The 26,390-nt window shown below is 38.1% G+C and overlaps 1 protein-coding gene, 1 long non-coding RNA gene and 1 pseudogene across 2 annotated transcripts; 1 reads left to right on the top strand and 2 right to left on the bottom strand.

The window, feature by feature from the left end:
• The first annotated feature begins 892 nt into the window (after positions 1–892).
• LOC114285160 (fiber (DUF1218)) lies at positions 893–2,978 on the top strand. Its single transcript, XM_028228162.2, has 3 exons — positions 893–1,191; positions 1,998–2,203; positions 2,534–2,978. The coding sequence occupies exons 1-3, from the start codon at positions 1,102–1,104 to the stop codon at positions 2,790–2,792; spliced, it is 555 nt and encodes a 184-aa protein (XP_028083963.1). The 5' UTR covers positions 893–1,101; the 3' UTR covers positions 2,793–2,978.
• Positions 2,979–4,349: 1,371 nt separating this feature from the next.
• Positions 4,350–8,634, bottom strand: LOC114293517 (uncharacterized). Its single transcript, XR_014338783.1, has 5 exons — positions 8,434–8,634; positions 6,284–6,427; positions 5,586–5,819; positions 5,274–5,492; positions 4,350–4,560 (listed from the first exon to the last, which is right to left on the bottom strand). It is a non-coding gene; the product is annotated as an uncharacterized LOC114293517 (long non-coding RNA).
• Positions 8,635–24,720: 16,086 nt separating this feature from the next.
• LOC114285148 (protein JINGUBANG pseudogene) lies at positions 24,721–25,442 on the bottom strand (annotated as a pseudogene).
• Between the last annotated feature and the right edge of the window lie 948 nt (positions 25,443–26,390).

Raw genomic sequence — 26,390 nt, 5'->3', positions numbered from 1 at the left:
AAAATTCAAAACATCATAAAAAATTTCATCAAGAACTCACTTAAAAGTAAGAAATCTCTTACCTGTTGGCTTGAGTAAAATTGCGGACTTCATTTCAGTTTTCCATACACTTCTAGACACTACCAACCAAAAGAAAGGCTAGCAATCTTTTTCTTTTATTTTCTTTCCATTTTGCTAATAACTTATAATGGTTGCTGCTGCCAGCAGCTACCTAAAGTTTCGTCAAAATCAAATTTGTGGTATTTTTGTGCTAGGGAAACAACTTTTTCTAATCAATAATTTAAAAGGAATTATAACTCTTTATAATAATTAAAAAAAAATGGTCTATTTATAAACATATAAATTAAAATAACACAAAAATAGTAAAAACTTATCAAAATATTAAAAAATTTGAACAGGGTATCCGTGATACCTTCCCTTGGGATGCCCTCCAAACCCAAGACTGAGTGAGTGTAAAATATTTATTAAAATCTACGAGACTTAATATTTTATTAAAAAATTATTTTTTGAATCAGTGAGACCCATCACCTTTCTATCTCATTTTAAGAGACAATGAAACACTTGTCTTTCAATAAATAGTATCGATCAATACTCCAAAACTAACCAATAACTTCTCCTTGCCATAGGGGCGCCCTCCAAGACTCAACATTTTGTTCTGGTAAAAATAAAAACGACCCTGACAATAGTAGGTTAGTAGTACAAACAAAATTTTAAAAATAAAAATAAATAAAAAAGACGAGGACGAGTTAACAAATAAAGAGACGCAAGGTCGGCTGTCATCGTCCTTACGCATTCAGTTCTGATGAGAAGATGGTAACCGTTGGTTTCACGCATCCTCTATGAGCCGTCCGATCTGCTAAGTTTATATGTATTGTCAAGTTAGTGTTGAAATGTCTACGTTTTATATGTTTCTTTCTGTTCGCCACCTGCTTCATAAACACTCATTTCTGTATTGCATTGCATTGCATCTCTCTCTCTATATGTAGAGAGAGAAAGCCGATAGAGAGAGAGAGAGTAAAGAGAAGTAATAGAGAGAAAATATAATAGATCTGGGTGTGGTGTGAAGGAGAGAGAGAGAGCTTAATTAATTAATTACTCCAAATGGCGTCGAAAATCATACTGGGATTGGTGTTCGTCTTTGATATCATTGCTTTTGCGTTGGCTGTTGCTGCTGAGCAGCGGAGAAGCACTGTGAGTTAGCTTTCCCTCTCTCTCCTCTCAAACCTCCATAACCCATCATTCTTACTTTATTTACTTCTTTAATCTAATATTGCAGCTGTATGTGTTCTAAATAAGTTATTTCTTGGCTTATTTATTATGAATTGTGATTATTAACTAGTTTTAGAATATAAACACATGATACTCCATATTATTGTAATTGGTGGAGAAAGTAGATAAGTATGTTATTGTGTTGAATGATTGAGAAATATAAAGACATGAAAATTGATGATTAGTTAGAGATTATGAACACGTGATATTCCGTCCAAAAGTATTATATAATTTTTACACTTTTTTACATGTCTTTTCATAATAAACAAAAAAATAAGTTATACTTAAACGCTCCTAAATATTTATTCTATTATATATGACATATGTAAAGGGCTGAGTTGGTATTGACATTTTGTTGTCACACAATTTGTATTTTCAGATTAACTTTCTATAATTAACAATTCAAGCACAGATCATTCTCTCATTGTTGATTCAATCTCTAAATGCTCCTAAGAGTATCGCTTTTTTTCGTCCCAAACCCATACCAATAAGTATGTAAATTAGCATGTAAAAAAGAGTAGCTATAGGTCCTCCAATTACAATTTGTCCCTAATTGAAAGCTGATTTGGACACTCAATTAACAAAAATAAATGCATTCATTTATATATATAGCTCAGTCTTTGATTTAATCTTTTGCACAAGAAAAATTAAATTGATTCCTTAAGCATAGTCATGTTTTCCTAAATCCTAATGAAGTAATGATCTGATAATATATTTTCTTTGGACAGGCCACGATCACACAGGACAATGAAAGGAACTATAACTATTGTGTGTATGACTCGGACATTTCAACAGGGTATGGTGTGGTAGCATTGTTGTTCCTCATGGCAAGTCAAGTCCTAATAATGGTGGCTAGCCAATGTTTCTGCTGCGGCAAGGCTTTGAAACCTGTTGGTTCCAGGTCTTTGGCACTTCTTCTTTTCATAACTTGCTGGTATGCATCAACTTCACATATCTTCTACACTATATATTCTAAAATCAATGAATATCTGTATTAGAAATTTAAAATCTCGATACTTTGATATTTAAAATGCTAACCACACACCACAACTATCGCCACCAACTCTACCACCACCACCCACCTCATAACAATTCCACATTAGCTTCAAAGTCAAAATCAAATATAATAAAATTTTCACCAAAAGAAACGAAGCTTAAACTTAATTTGAATCTAAGTGATGTGAAATCCAGACCTTTGACAGAACCAAAATTGAAAATGTTAGTCTCACATTACCACACTTAAACAAGCAATTATATTTCTCAGGGTGTTCTTCTTCATCGCGGAGGTATGCTTGCTAGCTGGTTCGGTGAGGAATGCCTATCACACCAAGTACCGGACAGTTTTCACAGATAACCCTCCCTCGTGCCAGACCTTGAGGAAGGGAGTGTTTGGAGCCGGAGCAGCTTTCGTTTTCTTGAATTGCATAGTTACAGAGCTTTACTATGTTTTCTATTCCAAGGCCAAGGAAAGCTTCCAACCATATGCTGGAGAAGCTGCTGTCAGTATGGGAACCTACAAATAAATCTCGGTTATGGCGATACCGTGATATAGTGAACATTACAGTGTGCTTGCCAGCTGTGATTGTTTGGACTCTCTCTGTATCAATTTGATTTTTTCATTGCCTGTTTGCTTTGGATTTCATTTTGGGATTGAATTTAGTTGGAGATAGATTGTATTTCCAATACATATTTCATAATTTTGTGGACTATTTTACCTTTATAACTATATATATTACTAGTGGTAACCCCACGCGATAAACGGATGTATATGATTTAAAATGAATAACTTAAAAATAGAATTACAAAACATATGATGTGTTATAGTTTTAGGTTTAATATCGTCCACACTAATTGTCTTTTATTATTTATTTTTGATGAGATTTTGATAACCAAAAATATAAAAAGTAATTCAATTAAACAAACAAATAAATCAAAAATAACTGCAGTGAAACATCAATAAGTATCAAATAATTGAGAATTATGTTTTGCTATAATAAAAATAATATTCTACTCCCAACCTACAAACAAAACAAAATAAAAGACTCAATTATTCAAGTTTCATATTAAAAAAAAATTGATATCAAATGTAAAAGAGTAAAATTAAATATTACATAAAAACATATAAACTATGTGAATCCATCACCAAAATATCATCGAAAGATGAAATTTTGAGCAAAAGAATATAGTGGATATTCAATGGCCAAGTTAAATTACTCTGAAATTCTCAAATAGGAAAGAGTTTTTAGTTTGGTGGGAAATTCATTATGAGAATGATACACAAATAATTTTCTTACACTTTTTTTGTTTGTAATTTTGGTACATAATATTCAACATTGATCACTACAAGAAATGAGCTTTTTAGGGACAAATTTGTTTCGTTCCTAAAAGTATAATATTTGTTAGGAAAAACTTTTGCCAACCAATTTCCATCGTCGCGAGGTTTGTCCCAAATGGCCCGTCCGGAAAAGTCAAAAAATGATTTTTAAAGACAAAATTTTGCATTTGTCACTATAGATAGACTTTTAGAGACAAATATGTAGTTGCAAAAAGTTTTGATTTTGAGACAACCAAAATTTGTCTCTAAAAGTCTAATTATAGTTCAACAATCGGAGTAGTTATGGAGACAAAAATTAATTTTTGAGACAACCGAAATTGGTCTCTAAAAGTTTTTTTTGAGGACAAATGAAAGTGGTCTCCAAAAGTTTTACTTTTTGGAACAAATGGAAGTGGTGTATAAAAGTCATAATTTTTTTTAGACAACTAAAATTGGTCTCTAAAAGTTTGATATTATTTATTTATTTATTATTTTATTTTTATTTTTTTGTGACAATTACTCTAAAAATACTAGTATGAACATCAACTTATATTCATTTCTTGATTTCTCAACAACCAAACAGAAAATATCAAACATATCACCAGACCATTTGTTCATCTCCAAATTAAAATTCCACTACACGAAAAAAAAAATGCTCATCACATTCAAAGAAGCTTAATCAAAAGATATTTCAATAACAAACAAATACCATGCTCTGATTTATTAGTATGTAATATTTTGATTATATATCATAAACTGACAGAGATTTCAAAAGTATGATTTCCAATTTATAAGGCTAGTACCATAAGCATTGTTTGTAGCATTCTACTATTCAACATATTGTAATTGGAGTTATATCTACCTACATAACAACACAACTCAACTCATTGCATCTTCTTCTCAATAGCTTCGTTGAAATGGCATTCAAAATCTAGCACAGAACTCCCAAGCTTCAAATCGACGCAAGCTTGTAGGACCTGCATAGAATAGGCCAAACTCTCAAATAGATTACCAATTAAAAATTATCTAATGATAGATTGATTTAATAGATTGCAATTTAAAGTGCCAATTGTAGTATCTGCAGCAATCACACATAAATATTAGCACACAAAGCCGCCCAAAATTCACTATCAATATTCAAGAGTTAACAAAGATTAAACTAAATCAACTTGCTACAAAAATTTGAAAATAATTATTCCAAAGATAGACACAGTTTACATTGATGTTGTGAAAACAAGATGAAAAATGGTTACCTATGTACTCCTCAACTCAGTCATCAAAGCAATTTTGAGGTCAATTGAAATTAGTAATCTATTTAATTTCCAGACCTAATCTCAAAATACATGGACACATTTATGGTGTTTGCTCTGTTTCTGAAGCCTCTCATGTAATCAAAGATATTAGTCACCCAGAGAAAAGCCATATCCTTGTAAATATTTTCAGCTTCCTCTTGTTTCAATGTTATACATAATCAACAATATATTAATAATGAACAGACCAATATCACAATCCAGAATGGTCAAGTAATATAAGCAAAAGTCAACCAACAATCTAGTGCTTTAATTATTAATTCCAAATATAAAAAAAGCAACAATGTGGACTAGGTTCACAACAATATTGATTGAAATTCAGCAATTAACAATCATGGGTATGTCAAAGAAAACAATTAGCATTTGAAGAATTAACAAACCTTGATTTGGAATTTGGTTTTAGAAACATCGGTGCATTCGGGCCGAACCTCAGAAAGAATCAGCAAGAGTTCCAGCATCCCTCCACATTTTTGAAAAACCACAAAACACCTAAAGAAATCAAAACCCACCTGAGTCAGCTCAATCAAACCCTAACCCTGTACGCATCTAGAGCAAGCTTCGTGACTTCCCACGTCCTCTCTTACCCTTGGATGTGCCTACTAGAAACAATGAAAAAGTATCATGTTAATATATAGATTGAAAAGACGAGACCACCAACCAAAACAAAACATAAACTTAAAATATTTACAAACCATCAGTGCTGGAATGTGTGCTAGAAGTATCCGAGTGTGAAACTTGTGATGTAACTTCATGTACCGATTCTGATGTAAATGGGTGCAGCGTAGATGATCGAACTGATTTAATGGATGCATGAAGTCCAGGTGTTGATTGAGTGGATGAGCGAACTGATTTAGTGGATGCATGGGGTGTTGGCGCATGGGGTCTAGGTACATACCCTGCTCATCCTCTGCCTCTTGTGGGCATACCTGTTGAGAAGCTGAGGGTATATATATCATATATTTCTACACTGCATATATACTTATGCATATATATTAATAGACAGTATATACCATTAGATTTAGTACAAGTAACCAAAAATTAAGCAAAATCATGCAGTGCATTCTTCCAGTGCATAAAATATTGAAGACAGATATAAAATTGTTGTGGGGTGGTAACAAAGGAAACTGAGGCGATTTCCGGAGTTGGTCCATAAAGCTTGTCATCATCAGAATGCCAAGATATAACATGCAGAGTTTTTTGTAAGAAGTGTGTTAGGTTCCATTTTGTTCAAGTGAAGTTATTTCAACAGAAACTTCAAATTCTGTGTAAAAATCATAATAGAAAATGAAAATCTGCACACTCAAAGAACTACATAGGATTACATATATCTTACAAACAAAAATAAAATAAAATTAATTAACAGTAGCATAACTAAGCACATGGTACAAACCTGCGCTCCTTTTCCACAAGAGTATGGTCTAAGATGACACTATAAGCCAAGTCAGTCGTTGCCAGTGCTGCAAGATAGTCTTGCCATTAAGAAAGAAAAATAATTACATTTGATCACATCCCAACAGATCTGGTCCAAGTTTCACTGCCAATCAGAAGTGTCATCAGATGGACAAATTATATAGTGGATTATGCACAACGCAAGTTACCATATGCAAATTTCTTTACAATTTCCCTTTTACTACAGAATTGAAACTGCTACTGACCAACTCACTTACAGCCCTCAAGACTAGCTCTCAAAATAAAGGAAATACATAAATTATAGTACACCTAACAAGAACAAAGTTTTCACAAATTTGCCAAACTGCCTCTGGTTTAAGTAATTCAATTGCCCAAATTAGTCAACATTTGGAAACATTAAATGAAACTACTACAACTCTTAACCACACAGAATAACAGGGTTTTGCAGAGTAATCTTTAATTATACATTAGCATACATGCAAATATGTTACTCCTGTGGATTCATCATCACTCCTTAGTCCCAGACTTCCAGTTAAGCATAATTGCAAGGAGACCTTTTCACAACTAATATTCAAAGATGCAAAATATCCTTAGTAAAATGGCACATTCAGTAAATAACATCAAGTAGATTTGTATAGATTTGTATTTTTGAAAAAAATAAATAAGATTCATATTGGCAATTCAAGAACTCTTCAACACATAGAAAAAGAACAGCATTAATTTCACTCAACCTATATAACTGAAAGTATAAAAAAGGGGCATTTCCAACGAAATCAAACAATATATATAGAATTTCAAAAGCCTTAGAAAATTAAATAGCAGCAAATTATTTTTGGCCAACCTCAATTAAATAGATTAGCTAGGTTATCCATTCTAAAAATATTATAGATAATCTTCATTAGACAAACTTAATTAGTTATTTTGTAGTTAAATTGCAAGATAATGTTTATGGAATTCTAGATATATATATATATATATATATGTGGATTGTAACAGTGTAGCCTTGTAATAGTGTTCTAATTTTATGTTCCATTTTAAGTTTGAGCATCTATGGCCTTTGACAGTTGGGTTGGGTATAGTCCTGATTCCTTTATTTATACCTTGCACATGCATAGGCATTGCATTGTAGGTCCAAATGCTTTGATATTCATTAAAATGTTTAACTCATGTTCCTTCATAGATAAAATTTTGTTGTTTTCCATAATCAAAATTATTTGGTCAACAATACAGTTTTTGTAAAGCTTTAACAAACACTAAAGTAAATCAATTAGATGTGGGTAGAGATGTGACTAAACACTATGAATCAAACTTAGGTTGCTTACAAAAGTAACATTAAACAAGTCTCTAGTATATTTGATCCCACATTAATGATGCTCTCAAGTCCTATATATATACCCTTGCTCTGTTAACAGAAACAGACTTACACCTAAAAGATGTAGTTTAGCGGATTACTAGGTGTGTAGAGCTGTGTATCAAGGGGAAACATGTGAGATTTCCCAATCCACACAATGAATATAGTTCCTGATATTTTCATTCTCTACTCTTCTTAGTAACAAATTTGTGTTTCAACCTTCCTCAAAATTTGCTTAAATCTGTGGTAACCAAACCAATGACATGAAATCATACAGCAAATTTAAAGGACAGAGGGGGTGCAAAAAGATTTCATCCAGCAAATTCAGAGGATTTCAAGAATGAATGAAATGATTTCATCCGGCAAAATCAGGTAGTTTCTATTTTCCACTTTATTATGTCACAATTCATTCAACCAATACACTTGATTACAAATCACTGAACACAAGGAGCTCTGAGTTATCTATTCAACACCAATACAGAACTAATTTAACTTGAGACTAGTCCTGCACGCTACTGTTAAGGATCAAACACGAAAATGTTTTTACGTAGATTTAGATGCAATTTTGAGTCCACAATAATGTAAACCTCTTTGCTCGCTTACTTTCTGGTATTCTTACCTACCAGAAGATGAAGTATGGAAAATCATTACTTAGATCTGCATATTTCAATTTGGTAAATTTGATTGAACAAACACATGAATCTATACATGGCTAAAACTGAGATATCAAATCGATTATACGGATACATACATGTATGTATATACATATATAATGGTACCTAATCGGAATCGCTACCGGAGAGTCGCCGGGAAATCAGAGAATCGAGAGAGATGACGCGGCAACGGAGAGAGATGCTATGAGACAATGATGAACCACAGATCAGAATATCGAATCCGTAGACAGTGAGTGATGAAAAGAAATTAGGGATTTGAAACCTGATATATGAAAAGAATTTAGGGATTTGAGAGAGAGGGAGAGAGTGAGTAATGAAACTGATGCTTTTTTTATTTTTGTTTTTTGATAGTCCCGATTATTAAGTTCAAAAATTAATATATAAAATACAATAATATGTGATTTGGGTTTATTAGGAACCAATTAAAATTGTAGGGAATAGTGATTGATCTTTTTGCAACTAAGTAACTTTGTCTAGAAAATGTAACAATATGATTAAATATATATATTTTTTAAATTCTTTCATTTTGTCCTTAAAAGTATAATTTTTGCAGACAAATTATTTTTGTCCCTAAAAATTTGCCTTTAAAACCTTAATTTCTTGTAGTGGATGCAATAAAAAGAAATTCAAAAACTCTTTAACCGTCAAGTTTGGTAAAATTAAAATCTAGATAAAAAATGCAAATGACTGGAGCATTTCTATAACAATATAAAATGATATATAGAGAGAGGGGGAATGTAAACGTGTGAAACTTTTCAGTCATACTTATAATAATATAAAATTATATAGAGAGAGAAAGAGAAACAGAGAAAGCAAAAGAGAAAGAAAAAGAACATAATAATTTTGTATGTGTTGATAATCAATTAAAATATAACTGTTTGTATAGTAGGAGAGAATCGTAAAATTGGATAGATAAATATGGATTATCTTTATTATATATTTAAATTTAAATTATCTTTATTTTAAATTTTGTTGATAGATATAGATTATCTTTATATAGATTTTCAATTCAAATATTTTTGAATTTTGTGATAGCTTTCTCTTTTCTTTCTTTTTTTTTTTTTTTTTTTCTTTTCTTGTTGATAAGTTTGTATTCAGATAACTATTGTTCTAAGAGCATATCTATATGTTATATAAGGAAAATGAGATTTTTAGTGAGAAACCTTCTACGAGCTCCAAACCCTCATTTTAAAATTATTGAATTTTCAATTTACAAAATAGATTAAAAAATAAATTATTGACTAATATATTTAATTAATTATTAATTATTTTAAAAATAATAATTATTCCTTAATTTATGAATTTCAAATGGAAAGATAACAAAATATTCCATAATCTCCCCCATGATAATCTCTCTCACCAATTTTCAAAAAATTAAAACATTTCTTCCTACTCTTTCTTCCCTAAACTATCTCTCTGTTAAAAAACTCTACCCACCTTACATAGTCTTAATATTTTTTTTAAAATGTCATATATAGCTTGTTTATCCCTAAAGAGGTTATATCATGCAAAAGAATATCACACCATTTTTATTATTTTTTCTAAGATTGTTAAAGGTTAGTCAATATTTAATTTTTTTTTTCTTACTCATTACATTTTTATTTTACAACAATACTATTTCTCCATTCTTTTACACCGCATCACTTTCAATCTTTTTTTTTTTTTTTTTTTTTTTGCTTGAAGATCTATACTATATATATAAGCAAATGTAGTTGGTGTGCTCTTAGGCCTCCAAATCTGTATTCTTAATTTCCTAAAATTTAAAAAAATTATGTAGCACTTAAGTTTCAAACTCACTTCTCTCCCATCGCTTCCATTTAAAATAAAAATTAGTTTTTAATAATTTAAGAATATATGCCCTTAGAATAATAGTTATCCAAATACAAACTTATCAACAAGAAAAAAGAAAAAAAGAAAAAAATAAAAGAGAAAGCTATCACAAAATTCAAAAATATTTGAATTGAAAATCTATATAAAGATAATCTATATCTATCAACAAAATTCAAAATAAGACAATTTAAATTTGAATTTGAATATATAATAAAGATAATCTATATTTATCTATCCAATTTCACACCTCTCTACTCCTATATAAACAATTATATTTCAATTGATTATAAATACATACAAAACTATTGTCTTGCTCTTTCTTTTTCCCCCTCTCTCTTTTTCTATATTTATAATTTTATATTATTATAGATATGGCTGAAATACTCCACACATTTGTATTTTTTGTCTAAATTTTAATTTTTTTTACAAATGAAATCATAAATACAATACCAAACTTGACGGTTAAAAAGTTTTTGAATTTCTTTCTATTGCATCAACGTTGAACATTATGTACCAAAAAAAAAAAAAAAATGTGTAAGAAAATTATTTATGTGTATCATTTTCATAATGACTTTCCCACCAAACTAAAAAATTCTTTTCTATTCGAGAATTTCAGAGTAATTTAACTTGACCATTGACTATCTACTATATTCTTTTGCTTAAAATTTTATCTTTCAAGGATATTTTGGTGATGGATTCACATAGTGTGTATGTTTTTATGTAATATTTGATTTTGCTTTTTTACATTTGATATCAAATTTAATTTTTTTTAATAAGAAACTAGGATAATTGAGTCTTTTATTTTGTTTTGTTTGTGGGTTGGTAGTAGAATATTATTTTTATCATAGCAAAAATAATTCTCAATTATATGATACTTATAGATGTTTCACTACAATTGTTTTTTATTTATTTGTTTGTTTAATTGAATTATTTTTTTATATTTTTTGATGATACTACTGATTCCTTGGGGACGGGTCTAGGCCTCCTACACCGCTGTCCGATCGCTGGGCCCACTGAGTAACTTGCACAAGAGTCCAACGGGGAACGGAAGTCCCCCAATGAACCCTCCGACGAGCAAGTTAGAGAGGAGAGATCAACAGAAAATAGAGATAGGATGGTGATAAAGAACTTAACATTCTCTTTACTTAGAAACCTGCTTATATCCTTTGTTCATCATTTCCTTATCCACTCTGACCTGTCATGTTGGCCGAAAGTCTATGTTCTAGCTTGCCTTGATCATGGTGAGGATGTTCTGTTCCGACGTGAAGGGGTTATCGTAATAAATGCTGTAGGGAACCTCATTAATGGCTAATGTGTGGTGCAATAACTCTGTAGGATCTTTGTCTACTTATGTGGCTGATTTTTCTCTTGACAAATGTTTAGATGTCATTGGTTCTCGGTGCAACATTGGGTTCCAAAGATGTTGGGCTTTAGTATTTGAATCATGAATTGGGCCTTAAGTGGTCGGCCAAAAGCCCCTATGGGCCCACCTATGTCAGTAGTTCCCCATTCCCAAGTGTAGCTTCAGTCTAACGAAGGGAATAAGGAAGAAGACGGGGGTGGTGGGTGGTCGAGTGAGAGAAGACCGGCTGGGAGTAGGGTCGACTGCAAAGGATGACCAGGTGAGAAGGCCGACTGCGAGGAGGGCCGACCGCGAAGGGTGACCAAATGAGAAGGTTGACTGCGAGGAGGGCCAACTGCGAAGGGTGACCAAGTGAGAAGGCCAACTGCGAGGAGGGCCGATTGCGAAGGGTGACTGAGTGAGAAGGCCGACTGCGATGAGGGCCGACAACAAAGGGTGATCGAGTAAGAAGGCTGACTGAGAGGAGGGCTGACCGCGAAGGGCGACCCAGTGAGATGGGAAAATGGCAGCGCGCGGGGCTCGAGGCGCGGCGTGGCACGTGACTATGTGAAGTGCAATAGACAAGGAAGGGGAAGAGAGTAGTGGATCGTGGTCGTGCACGTGGCACAATCCCGTAATAAGGGAGGTGGTGCGTTAGTAGGAAATGAAGAAATAGGCCAATATAGGGCGTTGAAGAGGCAGGGGCGAAAATTTTTGAAATTTTTTCAAACTAATGAAATTTAATCTTGACCCTTGGAATATAGGCAAACCGTAAGTATTTGGAGTTATTCGCTTTACCTACCTTATCGCAAAAAACCAACACATCCCAGAAGTGAACTCATTTGTTTTGTGTGATACGCCTCTGCAACACTTTGCAAATTTCCTTGTGCCAGCGTCCGAAGCTATACGCAGACACGTAGGAGGAATGGCTCGAGATGAAGTGCCAACCATGAGACTAGACTCTTTGGGGGAAGACGACGTAGTGGAGTTGGTGGAATAGTATCGAGTGGAGAGGAGGGAGGAGAGGGGAGCTGCGCAAGGGGCATGGGCTCGTCCAACAATGATGATCGCGGCCGTTAGGCCAATTAGCCAAGTAGAGCCAGACCACTGGCATACTAAGGCAGACAGATCTATGTTTACAGCGGGGGAGGTGGAGGAGGTATGGAGGAAGTACCAAATTCCTGCGAAAATAGAGTTGAGGCTGCCCACGTTTAAGGAGAGGGCATCGGATGTACAACTGGGAGAATTCACCTTATACGAGGAAGCACTGCGGGGGGGTCTGAGGCTACCACTCTCTCAAATAGTGGTGGACGTACTTAACAAGCTAGAGGTGGCGCCAGGGCATTTGATGCCGAACGCCTGGAAAATACTAATGGCCTGTGCGAGCACCTGGCCGCAGGCTACAGGAGGGGCGGCAATGACGGTGGAGGAATTCTTCTCCTGTTACAAGGCCTCTGGTCAACAGGAGACGTGGGTGACCTTACAGGCAGTGGCAGGTCGGGGTCTAGTGGTGGGCTTGCTATCTTCAGTGAAGGAGTGGAGGCCGAGATGGTTTTATGTATCAATGAATGGTGGGGGAGGAGTTCGCACAACATGGAAAGTCCCCACAAAATCGGTGGAGCCAAAGTTAGATGTGGGGGCCAAAAATAGGGTGAAGAAGGTGAAGGAGTGGAGGGAGGAGAAGGGGGTGAAGTGAGATGAGCTGATCCTTCCTTCAATCCTGTTTTCCTTGAGATTGGGACCGTAGCCTACAGAGGAGGATCCGGTGAGGGAGAAGTTGAAGGCGCGAAGGAAGGTGGAGGAGGCGGAAGACGGGAGAGCATTCGCCAAAGCAGACAAGTATAAGGAGACACAGTTGGGGCCTGCCCCTAAACTGGTAATGAGGGAGCGGGTTCGATCACGTCCCAAACTATTGGGAGACAAAGACTTAACTGACTTTTCCCCACTGCCGCTCCCAGTAGACCTGCTGAAGGAGAGGGGCAAGCAAGAGGTGGAGACAGTGTTGAAAAAGACAAGAAAGAAGAGGGTGGCTGTAGAGGGGGGAAAAAGACGCCCTTGTCTTGAAAAAGATGAAGGCTGAAAGCGAGGATGCCCCTATGGTGGGGAAGATGAAGGAGGAAAGGGAGGAGGCAACTCTAGAAGAGGAGACCGCCTAAGGGGTGAAGGAAGACAAGGGTCCAAACGCCCAAGTACTGAAAGAACACTTGGGCCCAAGTGCTCATATGGTGACGACGGTGGTACCTGCACCAGAAGCAACCCCTAGTCCTAGTGAAGGGAAGACTGGGATCAGCAAGCCAGAGACGAGTGCCATGTTGGCGACCGCATTGTACCACGCGCGTGCGTTGGCAGGTTGCTCGGCAGAAGGGGAGAAGCTAGGGTTGCAGCCGACCGCCTTGTTGGAGTGGTAGAGGATGCGGCCGTGCGGTCGATGGTGCGGCTGACGGAGGCCGACCTTTTGAGAGGGTTTTGTTCAACCCAGATGGAGATAGCGACCCTGGTGACTGCCTTGATGAATAAAGCAACGCGTGCGAAGATGGAAGTAAAGCCGCTGAGGACCCAATTAGAAGAGGCAAATATGCAGCTGCAGAACCTAACGGTTGAGACAGCGGGCTGGAGGAGGGCCGCTCAGAGTGCATGCGCCAAGGGGTTGGAGTATGCGTAAAGGGCAAAGAACATAGAGGTATTGGCACTGGTGTAGAGCTACTCAGCAAAGCGAGCTGGTGCTGAGCTCCTCGCAACCAAATCAGAGCTAGAAGTGGAGCGCCATAAGGCTGTATCGCAAGAGTTCGAGTTAGCGGGCGAGAAGAGGAAGCTAGAGCAGGTCCAGCAAGCCTGCACCATTGCCAACGAGAGGTGGGAGGAGGCCATGTCCAACAATGAAGAGCTGCGTGACCAGGCGGTCAAGGACAAGGAAGAGGCCGATGGTAGGATCGCAGAATTGGAGAAGGCCTTGGCGGAAGAGAGGGCCAAATTGGCGTCTGAGAGGGTGGCGTACCCCAACTTGTGCATGGTGGCCATAGAGCAATTCAAGGGGTCTGTCGACTTCCAGATGGCCATTGATGCTGCTGTCACCAGTAGCTTGACGAAGGAGGGGGATGGGGGGACTGGGCCGTCGGGAACGGCCACTGGAGGTAGGAGTGAAGAGGAAGTGATCCAGAGCTTCTAGCGGTCTGACTTCTACAAGCACGAAATAAGGGAGTTCTGGGACAGCGGCTGGATGACTTTCAAACATAAGGTGCAAGAGCTGTTCCCGGACGTGGACTTCAGTCGCGTGAAAGTAGGCGAACACGACGTCGCCCAGACCCCTTTGGACGAGGAGATTGAAGAGGAAGATCTTGCCTCTAGTGAGGAAGAGTGATCTGTGTAACTAAGTGTAAAAATTTTGTGTTTGTGTGTTTTTTTTTTTTTTTTATATGTAATTTTGTGCAACGATTTGTATGAAAGCGTAAGTTTATGAATAAAACAACGAGTTTTCTTGTATATTACTATTGTCGTTATTCTGAGTTGTAAATTTGGAATGGTAGAAATGACTGAGCGGAATTTACCAAAAAGTAGGTGTGAAAAATGAAAATTGTGCGTAAATTGTGATGTAAAATGGTCAAAATGGGCAATCAGGTTGGCTTGTATGGATGATCAGTGAAAATGTTAAAAATGGGCAAACCATGTTGTAATATGAAAGTTTGAAATGTTAAAAATGGGCTAAGTAATATGAAATTTCGTAAGTAAACCATGATGTAAAAAATGTTAAAAATGGGCAGACAGGCTAACTTGTATGACTAGTGAAAATGGATGATCATGAACTTGGGTTTTAACTAAGTATGGCAACCATGTTGTAATATTAAATTGTGAAAATGGACCAGCCGAATTCTTCATTCGAGTTCTGACTAAGACTTGAAGGGCTTTGTCGCACTGAGGGTTAAGTTAACTCGGTCTAGCTGAGCTCTGCGTGTTCAGTCTGGCTGAGACTTTAGCTAACTCAGTCTGGCTGAGCTCTTCGTGCTCAGTCTGGCTGAGGCTTTAGTTGACTCAGTCTGGCTGAGCTCTTCGTGCTCGGTCTAGCTGAGGCTTTAGTTGACTCAATTTGGCTGAGCTTTTCGTGCTCAATCTGTCTAAGGCATTAACTAACTTAGTCTGGCTGAGCTCTTCATGCTCAGTCTGGCTGAGGCTTTGGCTAACTCAGTCTGGCTGAGGCTTTAGTTGACTTAGTCTGGCTGAGCTCTTCGTGTTTAGTCTGGCTGAGGCTTTAACTAACTTAGTTTGGCTGAGCTCTTCGTGCTTAGTTTGGTTGAGGCTTTGGCTAACTCAGTCTGGCTGAGCTCTTCGTGCTCAGTCTAACTGAGGCTTTAGCTAACTCAGTCTGGCAGGGCTCTAGTTAACAAGTCGTTATTGAAACACAACGCAGATAATGGAGATATAAAGTCATTGTCATTTAAGGCGTAGCCTATTGTTCACAAGTTTACACCATGTATGGAAAGTACAAAAACGAACAAGTGTGTAGATCGTCAGAAAGAACATGCAACAATTGATCAATACAAAAATAGGAGATGCAATTTTAGTGGAAATAACGCTTCAAGTGCTCAGTGTTCCATGGATGTGGGAGGTACCTTCCATGTCTTGGAGTCGGTAAGTGCCTGGGCGAGGTCTGGCTTTAACGACGTAAGGTCCTTCTCATTTGGCTGCTAGTTTGCCCTTGGTGGGATTTTTGGTGGCAAGAGTCGCTTCGCACAAGACTAAGTCCCGAACTGCGAACTCCTTCAGTCGGACTTTGCGGTTGTAGTGTGTTCTCATTTTCTGTTGATATGAGGCCCGTCTGACAGCAGTGGTCTCTCGGCGCTCTTCAATCAGGTCTAAGTCAGCTCGACGCAATTCTTCGGTTAGTTCTGGATCCAGGTGCAAAACCCTCGGGGTCGGCAGGTCGATTTCTACTGGGATGACCGCCTTAGCGTCGTATGTTAAGCGAAAGGGGGTCTCCCCAGTAGGGGTTCGGGCGGTAGTATGATAGGCCCATAGTACGTTTGGTAATTCCTCAACCCAGAGTTCCTTAGCGGCTTCCAACTTAGTTTTGATGATCTTCAGGAGAGAACGGTTGGCGACCTCGACTTGCCCATTGGCTTGGGGATGACCTGGGGAAGAGAAACATGGCTGAATGTGGAGCTCTGCACAAAATTTCCTGAACTTGGCATTGTCGAATTGCTTGCCGTTGTCTGAGACGATGGCTTGAGGGATTCCAAATCAGCATACGATTGACTGCCAGATAAATCTGGTTGTGTTCCGTTCAGTGATTGTGGCGAGGGGTTCCGCTTCCACCAATTTAGTGAAATAATCAATGGCGACCACAGCGAACTTGGTTTGGCCCCTACTAGTGGGCAATGGACCAATTAAGTCAATGCCCTACTTGGCGAATAGGTAGGGACTACTGAGTGTTATCAGTTCTGTAGGTGGGGTATGGGGGATGTTAGCAAAGCGCTGGCATTTATCACACTTAAGCACGAATTTAGTGGCATCTTGGTTGAGAGTAGGCCAGAAGTAGCTGGTGCGAAGGATTTTATGGGCCAGCGACCTAGCAACTGAATGATTACCACATACGCCCTCGTGGACTTCCCTCATCACATAGGTTGCTTGAGTCGGACTGAGGCACTTGAGGTATGGGTGTGAAAACCCACGTTTGTACAGCAGGCCGCTGATGAGGATGTAATTGGACGATTGGGCTCTGACTTTGGTAGCCTACTTTTTTTCGTCTAGCAACTCCCCACTTGTCAAAAATAGAAGGATGTCCACCACCCAGGGGATAGGTTCATTTTGGAGGAAGTGGACCTCCTGCTAGGGTGACGAAGTAGCTGGGTGGACCAGGTATTCAAGACGGACACCATGGCTGAGGTCTAACTGGTCGGCCGAGGCTAATTGGGCCATTTCATCTGCCTTGGAGTTTTCTGACTGAGGGATGTGTTTGATGTGGAAAGTGTTGAAAAGGCGAACAAGGGAGAGTGCAATATCCCTGTAGGCTCGCATGGTGTTTTCCTTTGTGTCGAATTCCCCCGTAATCTGTCCGACGATCAATTGGGAATCACTGAACACTTGGATATGGCTTACACCAATGTCTCTGGCTAGGCGAAGACCTGCTATCAAGGCCTCATATTCGGCCTCATTATTGCTTGCGTCGAACAGGAAGCGGAGAGCACACTTGAAATAACCGCCCTCGGGGGCGGTGAGGATGAGACCAGCCCCACTGCCTTCTTTGCGGGATGATCCATCGACATTGAAGGTCCAGGAGTGGGGATCTTCTGCCTCAGTGTTGAATTGCCTGGTCGGAGGGGGCGTAGTTAGAATGGGATTGGTGAATTCCAAGATAAAATCGGCGACAACCTGTCCTTTGATCGTTGTTCAAGGTCGGTAAGAGATTTCAAATTGGCTGAGCTCGATAGACCATTGCATAAGTTTGCCAGACAACTCTGGTTATTGGATTACCTTCTTCAAAGGTTGGTCAGTGAGGACCACTATAGAGTGAGCTTGGAAATAAGGTCGAAGGCGTCTTGAGGCTATGACTAAGGCAAGGGCCATTTTTTCCAGCAGAGGGTAGTTCTGTTCTGCCCCCGTGAGAGCTCGACTGATGTAATAAACTGGACACTGTACTGAGCCATCCTTCCTGATGAGGGCCGCGTTGACAGCGGTGTTTGATACAACTAAGTAGAGAAGGATGGTCTCGCCCGAGAGCACCTGAGAGAGTGGGAGGGGTTGGCCATGCACTGCTTCAATTGTTGAAAGGCCTCTTTGGATTCGGTGGCCCACTCAAAGGCTTGCTGAAGGACTTTGAAAAAGAGGAGGCACTTGTCTGTTGTGCGGGAAATAAAACGGTTGAGGGCGACGACTCTGCCGGTAAGCCTTTGAACCTCTTTAACCGTTCTGGGTGACTGTATTTCTATTAGGGCCTTGATCTTTTCGGGGTTGGCCTCGATACCCCGCTGATTGACCATAAAACCCAAGAACTTCCCAGATCCTATGCCGAAGGCACATTTCTCTGGATTCAGCTTCATTTGATACTTACGTAGGGTTTTGAAAGTCTCTCGTAGGTTTGTCAGATGACCAAAGGAGAGTTTGCTTTTGACAAGCATGTCATCGACGTAGACTTCCATGTTTTGACCTATCTGATGGTGAAAGACGGCATTGACCAATTGTTAGTAAGTTGCTTCGGTATTTTTCAATCCAAATGGCATAACACGATAGTGGTAAGTTTCTCTATCTATGATGAAGGAGGTGTGCTCCTGGTCAGCCGGGTGCATCAGAATTTGATTGTAGCCTGAGAAAGCGTCCATGAAACTGAGCATCTGATGTCCGGCCGTGGCGTCGACAAGCAGATCTATGTGGGAGATGGGGTAACTATCTTTGGGGCAAGCCCGATTAAGGTCGGAGTAGTCGACGCAGAGTCGCCATTTACCATTGTTTTTACGGACCAAGACCACATTTGATAGCCATATGGGGTAGTCTACGTTCTTGACAAACCGTGCCTCCAGTAGTTTGTCTACCTTAGAAGCAATAAGGGCATTACGTTTCAGGTGAAAGACACGTTGTTTCTGGCGGAATGGTCGAAAATGAGGCTCGATGCTGAGACGATGAGTGATGAAGGAGGGATCGATACCCGGCATGTCGGAATGGGTCCAGGCAAACACATCATTATGCTCGGTTAGGAGGGCTGTAAGGTCGGCCTTGGCTTGGGAGGATAGTTGGCTGCGGATCTTGGCTATTTTTGTTGGGTTGGTGGGGTCAATGGGGACTTCAACAAGTTCTTCCATTGGTTCCCTCTGACTAACTCGTCTTTGTTTCTGACGTCGAGTCCTTTGATGATCATAGCCTCCTTCAGCTTGACCTCTTTGAGTGAAGTGACATAGCATTCTCTGGCCACAGTCTGCTCTCCCCTCACGGTATCAACCCTGAGGTAGGTAGGAAATTTCATGGCTAGATGGTATGTGGATGTGATAGCTTAAAAAGTGTTAAGGGCTGTGCGGCCGAGGATAATGTTATAAGCAGAGGGACAGTTGACGACGAGGAAAGTGAGTAACTTAGTCGTCTGCCGTGGGTATTCTCTGATGGTGATGGGAAGATCGATGGAGCCCATGGAGGTCACCCGATCCCTCGTGAAGCCGACCAGTGGGGTTTGGAGAGGTTATAATTTTTCCTCCTTGACCTTGAGCTACCGATAGGCGTTCAGGAAGATGATATCTGAAGAGCTGCCGTTGTCGACAAGCACTCATCTGACTTTGTAATTGGACAAGAGAGTAGAGATGACAAAGGGGTCATCATGAGGGTAACGGATGCCTGTACAATCAGCCATCGTAAAGGTGATGGGTTCTATCCACTGTTTCGGGTGTTTGAAGGGGCGATCCAACGTCGCGACTTTTTTGTCGGAGCCCCGCCTGATTTTTCTGAGTTCGGCTCGCTGGGCTGAACGGGATGGTCCTTTATATGCAAGTCCGCTAGCAATGACTCTGATCTCTCGAACTGGAGGAGTAGGGTTGCCTTGTGCTCGGGGTTGTGGCGAGGGCCGATCATTGCCTTGGTTAGGTTGTGCGGGTTGTCGGGGAGGGGTGTGTCGGCGGTTGTCCCTAGCAGGTTCAGTCCTTGGCCGTTGCTGGGGACGGGTTGCCATGAACTGACTGAGGCGCCCCTGGCGTATGAAGCTTTCTACTTGGTATTTAAGGTTAACACACTCCTCGGTGTTGTGGCCATGGTCCTGATGGAAACGGCAATATTTGGATTGGTCTCGCCGATTGGAAGGAGATCACGAAGGTTGTGGCCATTTCAAGTTGTAATCTCGCTGGATTTGGTTTAAGACTTGTTCCATGGGGGAGTTGAAGGGTGTATACTGTTCGAACCGACTGGGCGGTCGGTTAGGTACCGATTGGTTGGCTCAAGCGGTTCGATCGGTATACTGAGGTGTTTGCTGTGTGTATTGGGTGGTTCTAGTTTCAGATTCCTTTCTTTTCTCACTGAGGGTTTGGGTTTTTGGTTGTGAAATCTTGGCGAGCGGCCAGAGAATCTTCGGCATTCATGTATTTTTGGGCTTTGGAAATGAGAGTTGCCATGGAGGTTGGAGGGTTTTTGGAAAGGGAGAAAAGGAAATCGGATGGTTGTAAACCAGCCATGAAAGCTGTGAGAATGACCTTGTCATCGTTTTCCGCCACCTGTAAGGCTTCGGTGTTGAAGTGGGTGACGAAGCTACGCAATGACTTCCCCTTCATCTGACGGATGTTAAGGAGCTGGGTTGCCGGACGCCGTTGGCGCTGGGTACCAATGAAGTGGCTGAGAAAGGAGTCACTTAGGTGCTGGAAAGTAGAGACGAAGTTTGTCGGCAGCTGACTAAACCACAATCGGGCCGACCCCTTAAGCATTACAGGGAAGGCCTGACACATGATCTTATCAGGGAATGCATGGAGGACCATCAGGGTCCTGTAAGTCTCTAAGTGGTCGACTGGGTCCGTTGTACCGTTGAAAGAGTCGATCGAGGGCATTTTGAACTTAGGGAGTAGGGGGTTTGTCCCTGATGGAGGTGACGAACGGTGAGTTGGCTGTTGTAAAGGGTTTATTTTGTATGTTCTACATGACTCCTTGAAGTTAGAGTTTCATGGCTCGGAGTTCTGCATCCCAAATAAGAACGTTGTCACCATCAAAATGCAATAGAGGTTGGACACTATTGGCCTCTCCCTCGAGAGCAGGTGCTTGGACTGATGGATGCGGAGCTCGACGTGGCGGGTTCATATCTTGGGGAGGGGGTCACAAACCCTCCAAGTTAGAAGGGTGGGCTTGCTGGAAGGGATGGCTCGGGGTTCGTTCTCGGTTGGATGAGATATCTTGAGGTAGTGGAGGAGACACAGGGAGGTCTTGTTGAAGCAAAGCATTGATCAGGGCTTGGTTTTGTTCAGCTAGGCGGTTGATGCTGTTGGTGAGTTCTGTGAAATACTGCAGTGGGTTGTTTGGGTTAGGAGGGTCGGCTTGGGGGTCAGCGACGTTGTGTTGAGAAGCCATGGATCTCGTTGTGACCATCCACCTTGGTGGGTGGCAAGGAGGGATTATCGGGGACGGGTCTCCGGTGACAATGATCATAATTGTCACACGAAGTGAAAGTTTCCCATAGACGGCGCAAATTGATAATAATACTGATTCCTTGGGGATGGGTCCGGCTGATCCAGGCCTCCTACACTGCTATCCGACCGCTGGGCCCACTGAGTAACCTGCACAAGAGTCCAACGGGAAACGAGAGTCCTCCAGCGAACCCTTCGACGGGCAAGTTAGAGAGGAGAAATCAACGGAAAATAGAGATAGGATGGTGATAAAGAACTTAACCTTCTCTTTGTCTTAGAAACCTGCTTATATCCTTTGTTCATCATTTCCTTGTCCACTCCAACCTGTCATGTTGGCCGAAAGTCTATGTTCTAGCTTGCCTTGTTCATGGTAAGGCTGTTCTATTCCGACGTGAAGGGGTTATCGTAATAAATGCTGCAGGGAACCTCATTAATGGCTGATGTGTGGTGCAGTAACTCTGCAGGATCTTTGTCTGCTTATGTGGCTGGTTCTTCTCTTGACAAGTGTTTAGATGTCATTGGTTCTTGGTGCAACGTTGGGTTCTAAGGATGTTGTGCTTTAGTATTTGAATCATGAATTGGGCCTTAAGTGGTGGGCCAAAAGCCCCTATGGGCCCACCTATGTCATTTTTAGTTATTAGTTTTAAAGAATAAAAGACAATTAGTGCGGATGATATTAAACCTATAACCAACACATTATGGCCTTGTTTGTCATAACGTGAAAAAGTCAAAAAGCTAAAAAGTCACTATCCTATTTAAGTTACATCATCTTATGTTTTGTAATCCTATTTTTAACTTATTCATTTTAAATCATATACACTCGTGCATTGCATGGTTACCACTAGTATTATTAAATTATTAAAAAAAATAATTTTTATTTTAAATGGAAGTGATGGAAGAGAAGTGAGTTTGAAACTTAAGTACCACATAATTTTTTAAAATTTTAATAGATTTTATAAGATATTAAGAATAGAGATTTGGAGGCCTACGAGCATGCCCACTATATTTGCTTATATATATAGTATAGATCTTCTAGCAAAAAAAAAAAAAAAAAGAGATTGAAAGTGATGTAGTGTAAAGAATAGAGAAATAGTATTGTTGAAAAATAAAAATGTAATGAGTAAGAAAAAAATTAAATATTAACCAACCTTTAACAACCTTAGAAAAAAATAATAAAAATGCTTTGATGTTCTCTTTCATGATATAGGCCCCGTTTGGTATAATTGTTAAAACAGATTATAAATTATAGCTTAACAGATTATAGATTATGACTTTAATCAGAAGCTGTTAATCTGTTTGGTGTAACTGTTGGATTATAGATTTAAGTTGCTGAGTAGTGTTTGTTAAATAAGCTGTGAAGTAGCTTTTTCAATTAACTTTTATTTTTTGTTATTCATTACTTCAAAAATAATAATAATATTCTATAGTCCATTTGGGTTTTTTTTTCAATTTTTAAAAAAATAAAAAATAAAAAAATCTAAGAGTATAACCATAAATTAATATGTCCACAACAGAAACTGATAATCAGAAGCAAGGGGTGAACAACTTCTCAGAATTAGCTTTTTTGACTTAAAATAAGTTGTTAGAATCAGAAGCTGTTTGAAATCAGTTTAACAAAACAGTTCAAAATGGCTTTTCAAAAGCCAGAAGCTATAAGTTGTCTTAGAAAAGCCTAAACAAACACCCTCATAACCTCTTTAGGGATAAGTAAGTTACATATGACATTTTAAAAAAATATTGGAACTGTATAAGGTACGTAGGGTTTTTTAATAGAGAGATGGTTTAGAGAAAGAAAAAAAAAAAATAGGAAGACAGTTTTTAATTTTTTGAAAATTGGTGAGAGAGATTATGATGGGGGAGATTATGGAATATTTTGTCATCTTTCCATTTGGAATAATTTATCTTTCCATAAATCAAGGAATAAATTATTTCTAAAATAATTTATAATTAATTAAATATATTAGTCAATCATTTTGTACATTGAAAATTCAATAATTTTAGAATAAGGGTTTAGAACTCGTAGAAGGCTTCTCACTAAAAAGCCTATTTTCCAAAATATAATATATAGATAGATAGATAAATACCATATATCTAGAAAAGAGAAAATTATTATTAAATTTATTTCATTTATTATATATATTAGCATATCACCCGTGCTATGCACGAGATAATATAATATATTATTTATTAAAAATACGATAATTATATTTAATTTTTTTTTATATTTTGTCTCTCGTAAATAAAATTTTATATATAAGTTTGAGGGTTTTGTTTCAAATGTTCATTTACTATATTATATAGTACAGATATATTAAAATTGTTGTATTGACAATTAATAATTAAAATTATGCTTTGTTATAAAAAAATGACATAGTTCTAATACTTCACTATTTTAGAATAAAAATATATGAATTTTAAAAAATTATCATATTGATTTTTGAAAGGGAAATAATTAAAGAAATTTTACAAACTTAATGAGTAAGAAAGACTCATTGTAACATGTAAAACCGCTAAAATCACGGTTAAACTAGCAAATCATTCAAACCAAAAACAGTTTAGCTTAATCAATTAGGTCAAAATACCAACCAACTTACACAAAAATTAATTAATTAAAACTTTAAAATTTTATTTTATTAAAATTTAAACTGTCACTAAATAGAGATTATTTCATTTTTATCCCTATACTTTTACACGATTTTTAATGATCCCCCCAGACTACTCTTATTTTTATGCGTACCCCCATACTATTTAAGTTACTATCAATTTTGCCTCTGCTGTCACATTTGAAATGGAAAACATTAAAAAAATTACATTTTGGCTCCAAATTTCAAAAGAAATATGCAAACCCACCTTTTCCTACCAGCAAACCACCACTACCAATCACCATTTCAAGCCCTTCTATCTTCTTCGTCATAATTCCGTTTTGCCTCATTTTCACGTCGTTGGATTCAACTCACGGTGTAGGTTTCGTATCACATCTCACACGTCTCATTCTTCCATTTTTTGCATGCTATCGGAGCTCCAAAAGTTGATTAAAAAAAAAAGATTTTCTTGTCATTTTTTACTTTTTTTCGAGCCATCTTTCGAACTTCATATCTTTCTCAATTCTTGACAGTTCTACTTCATTCTTTCCCCATTTTCTTCACCTCACTTCCTGTTTCGCCCTACACTACCTCGTTTTCTCACTTCTTCGTGTAATGAGCAGTTTTGGTATGCCGAAAGTTGTCTGAAAACTAATTTTAAAAATTTCAAAACATCACAACCCATATGGTGCAATTTTGTGAAAAAAGTGTTCCCTTGCATCTCTCACTACCATATCTTGACACTCCCATCTGCAGAGCCGGTGAAGACCAACCCATCAAATTTGATAACCACCGCATTCACCGCGTCATCATGAGCATGAATCGATTCCAAGAATTTCGAATTCGATACTCTCCAAGCCTTTATTGTCTTATCCCAAGAAGCTGAGTATAACAAAGATTTGTCTTCGCTCAAACTAAGACACAAAATCACATCAAAATGTTTGATCTAAACCGTATTTCAATTCCTTCTCACCTCAACATAATTGCTCGGATTGATCGAGCTCTTTATATAAAGTTTCAACGTGGGTAAAGTCCCGATTCATTTGTGAATTGTTGGATTCTTCGCAGTCACTTTCCATAATCGAATCTTCCGGTCTTGATGACCCGTGAAGATGATTTCATTTGCAATTACAATGGCTTTAACTAACTCATTATTCGATTTGAACCCAGAAAACTCCTTCTGATTCTTCCATGCTCGAATGTTCTTGCTATCGAACCAGTGTATAACAAGTCGCTAAAGGTGGCAAGCGAGTATATATGGCCTTTTTTGCAAACAAAAGAACCCATTAGGTCTATGTATGAATAGTAATCGTCGATTTGAGCGATGTGAGAGGACCATGGAGATTTCAATAATGGTAAGGATTCACCCCAAGAAGTCGCGTTTGGTGGAGAAGTGTTAGGAGGGTTGGTGTCAACATTGCTAAATCGAAACGATTCGTTTGTAGGTTGAAAAAGTGAATAGGAGGGTTGGTTTGCATCTTTCTTTTGAAATTTGAGGCCGAAATGTAATTTTTTTAACGTCTTCCGTTTCAAATGTGATGACAGGGAAAAAATCGATAGTAAATTAAATAGTATAGGGGCACGCATGAAAATAAGAGTAGTCTGGGGGGTCATTGAAAATCGTGTAAAAGTATAGGGGTAAAAATGAAATAATCTCCACTAAATATGGAAAGCAATCTATTAATTTAAATTTAAAATTGACACAATATAAATTTAAAATTATAATAATCTATCTCATAATTTATAAGTTTTAAATACAAATTTAAAATTATTGTAATTATCTTATAATTTTTGTATTAAAGAGCAGTAAGAGTGACGTTGAGATTATCAATAAATCTATATATTTTATAAAAGAATACTTTTAAGGAAAGATATTATGAGAGTTTCAAAATCTCATACAAAATTATTTTTAAAATTAGAACCTCTATATGAGATTGTAAATTAAAAGTTAAATGGAAGCTAACCAATTAGGATTTTCTTAATTGTTTAAAATTAAGAAAATCAAAAAAATTAGTATGAGATATTGATCATAAGGCTTCTTACTAAAATTTTTCTTTTGCTTATACAAATAGGAACATAAGATTCACTTTATGTCGGTGAAACAATTTACTTTTTTTTTCTTTTCTCGATGTGAGATTATAAAATAAAAGTTAAATGGAAGCTAGTCAATGGAGATTTTCTTAATTGTTTAAAAGTTAACAATTGTTTGGGTGGGAAGTTTATTTCGAATCAAAC

Source organism: Camellia sinensis, chromosome 8 (genome assembly GCF_055761805.1).
Source record: "Camellia sinensis isolate YWXY chromosome 8, ASM5576180v1, whole genome shotgun sequence".
NCBI lineage: Eukaryota > Viridiplantae > Streptophyta > Magnoliopsida > Ericales > Theaceae > Camellia > Camellia sinensis.
Note: the sequence above shows the minus strand (reverse complement) of the source record. Positions and strands in the feature narration are given on the sequence as shown.

Coding starts and splice junctions, on each gene's coding strand:
- LOC114285160 (XM_028228162.2), top strand. CDS start 1,102: ATGGCGTCGAAAATCATACTGGGATTGGTGTTCGTCTTTGATATCATT. Junction 1,192..1,997: donor CTGAGCAGCGGAGAAGCACT/GTGAGTTAGCTT, acceptor TTCTTTGGACAG/GCCACGATCACACAGGACAA. Junction 2,204..2,533: donor CTTCTTTTCATAACTTGCTG/GTATGCATCAAC, acceptor TATATTTCTCAG/GGTGTTCTTCTTCATCGCGG.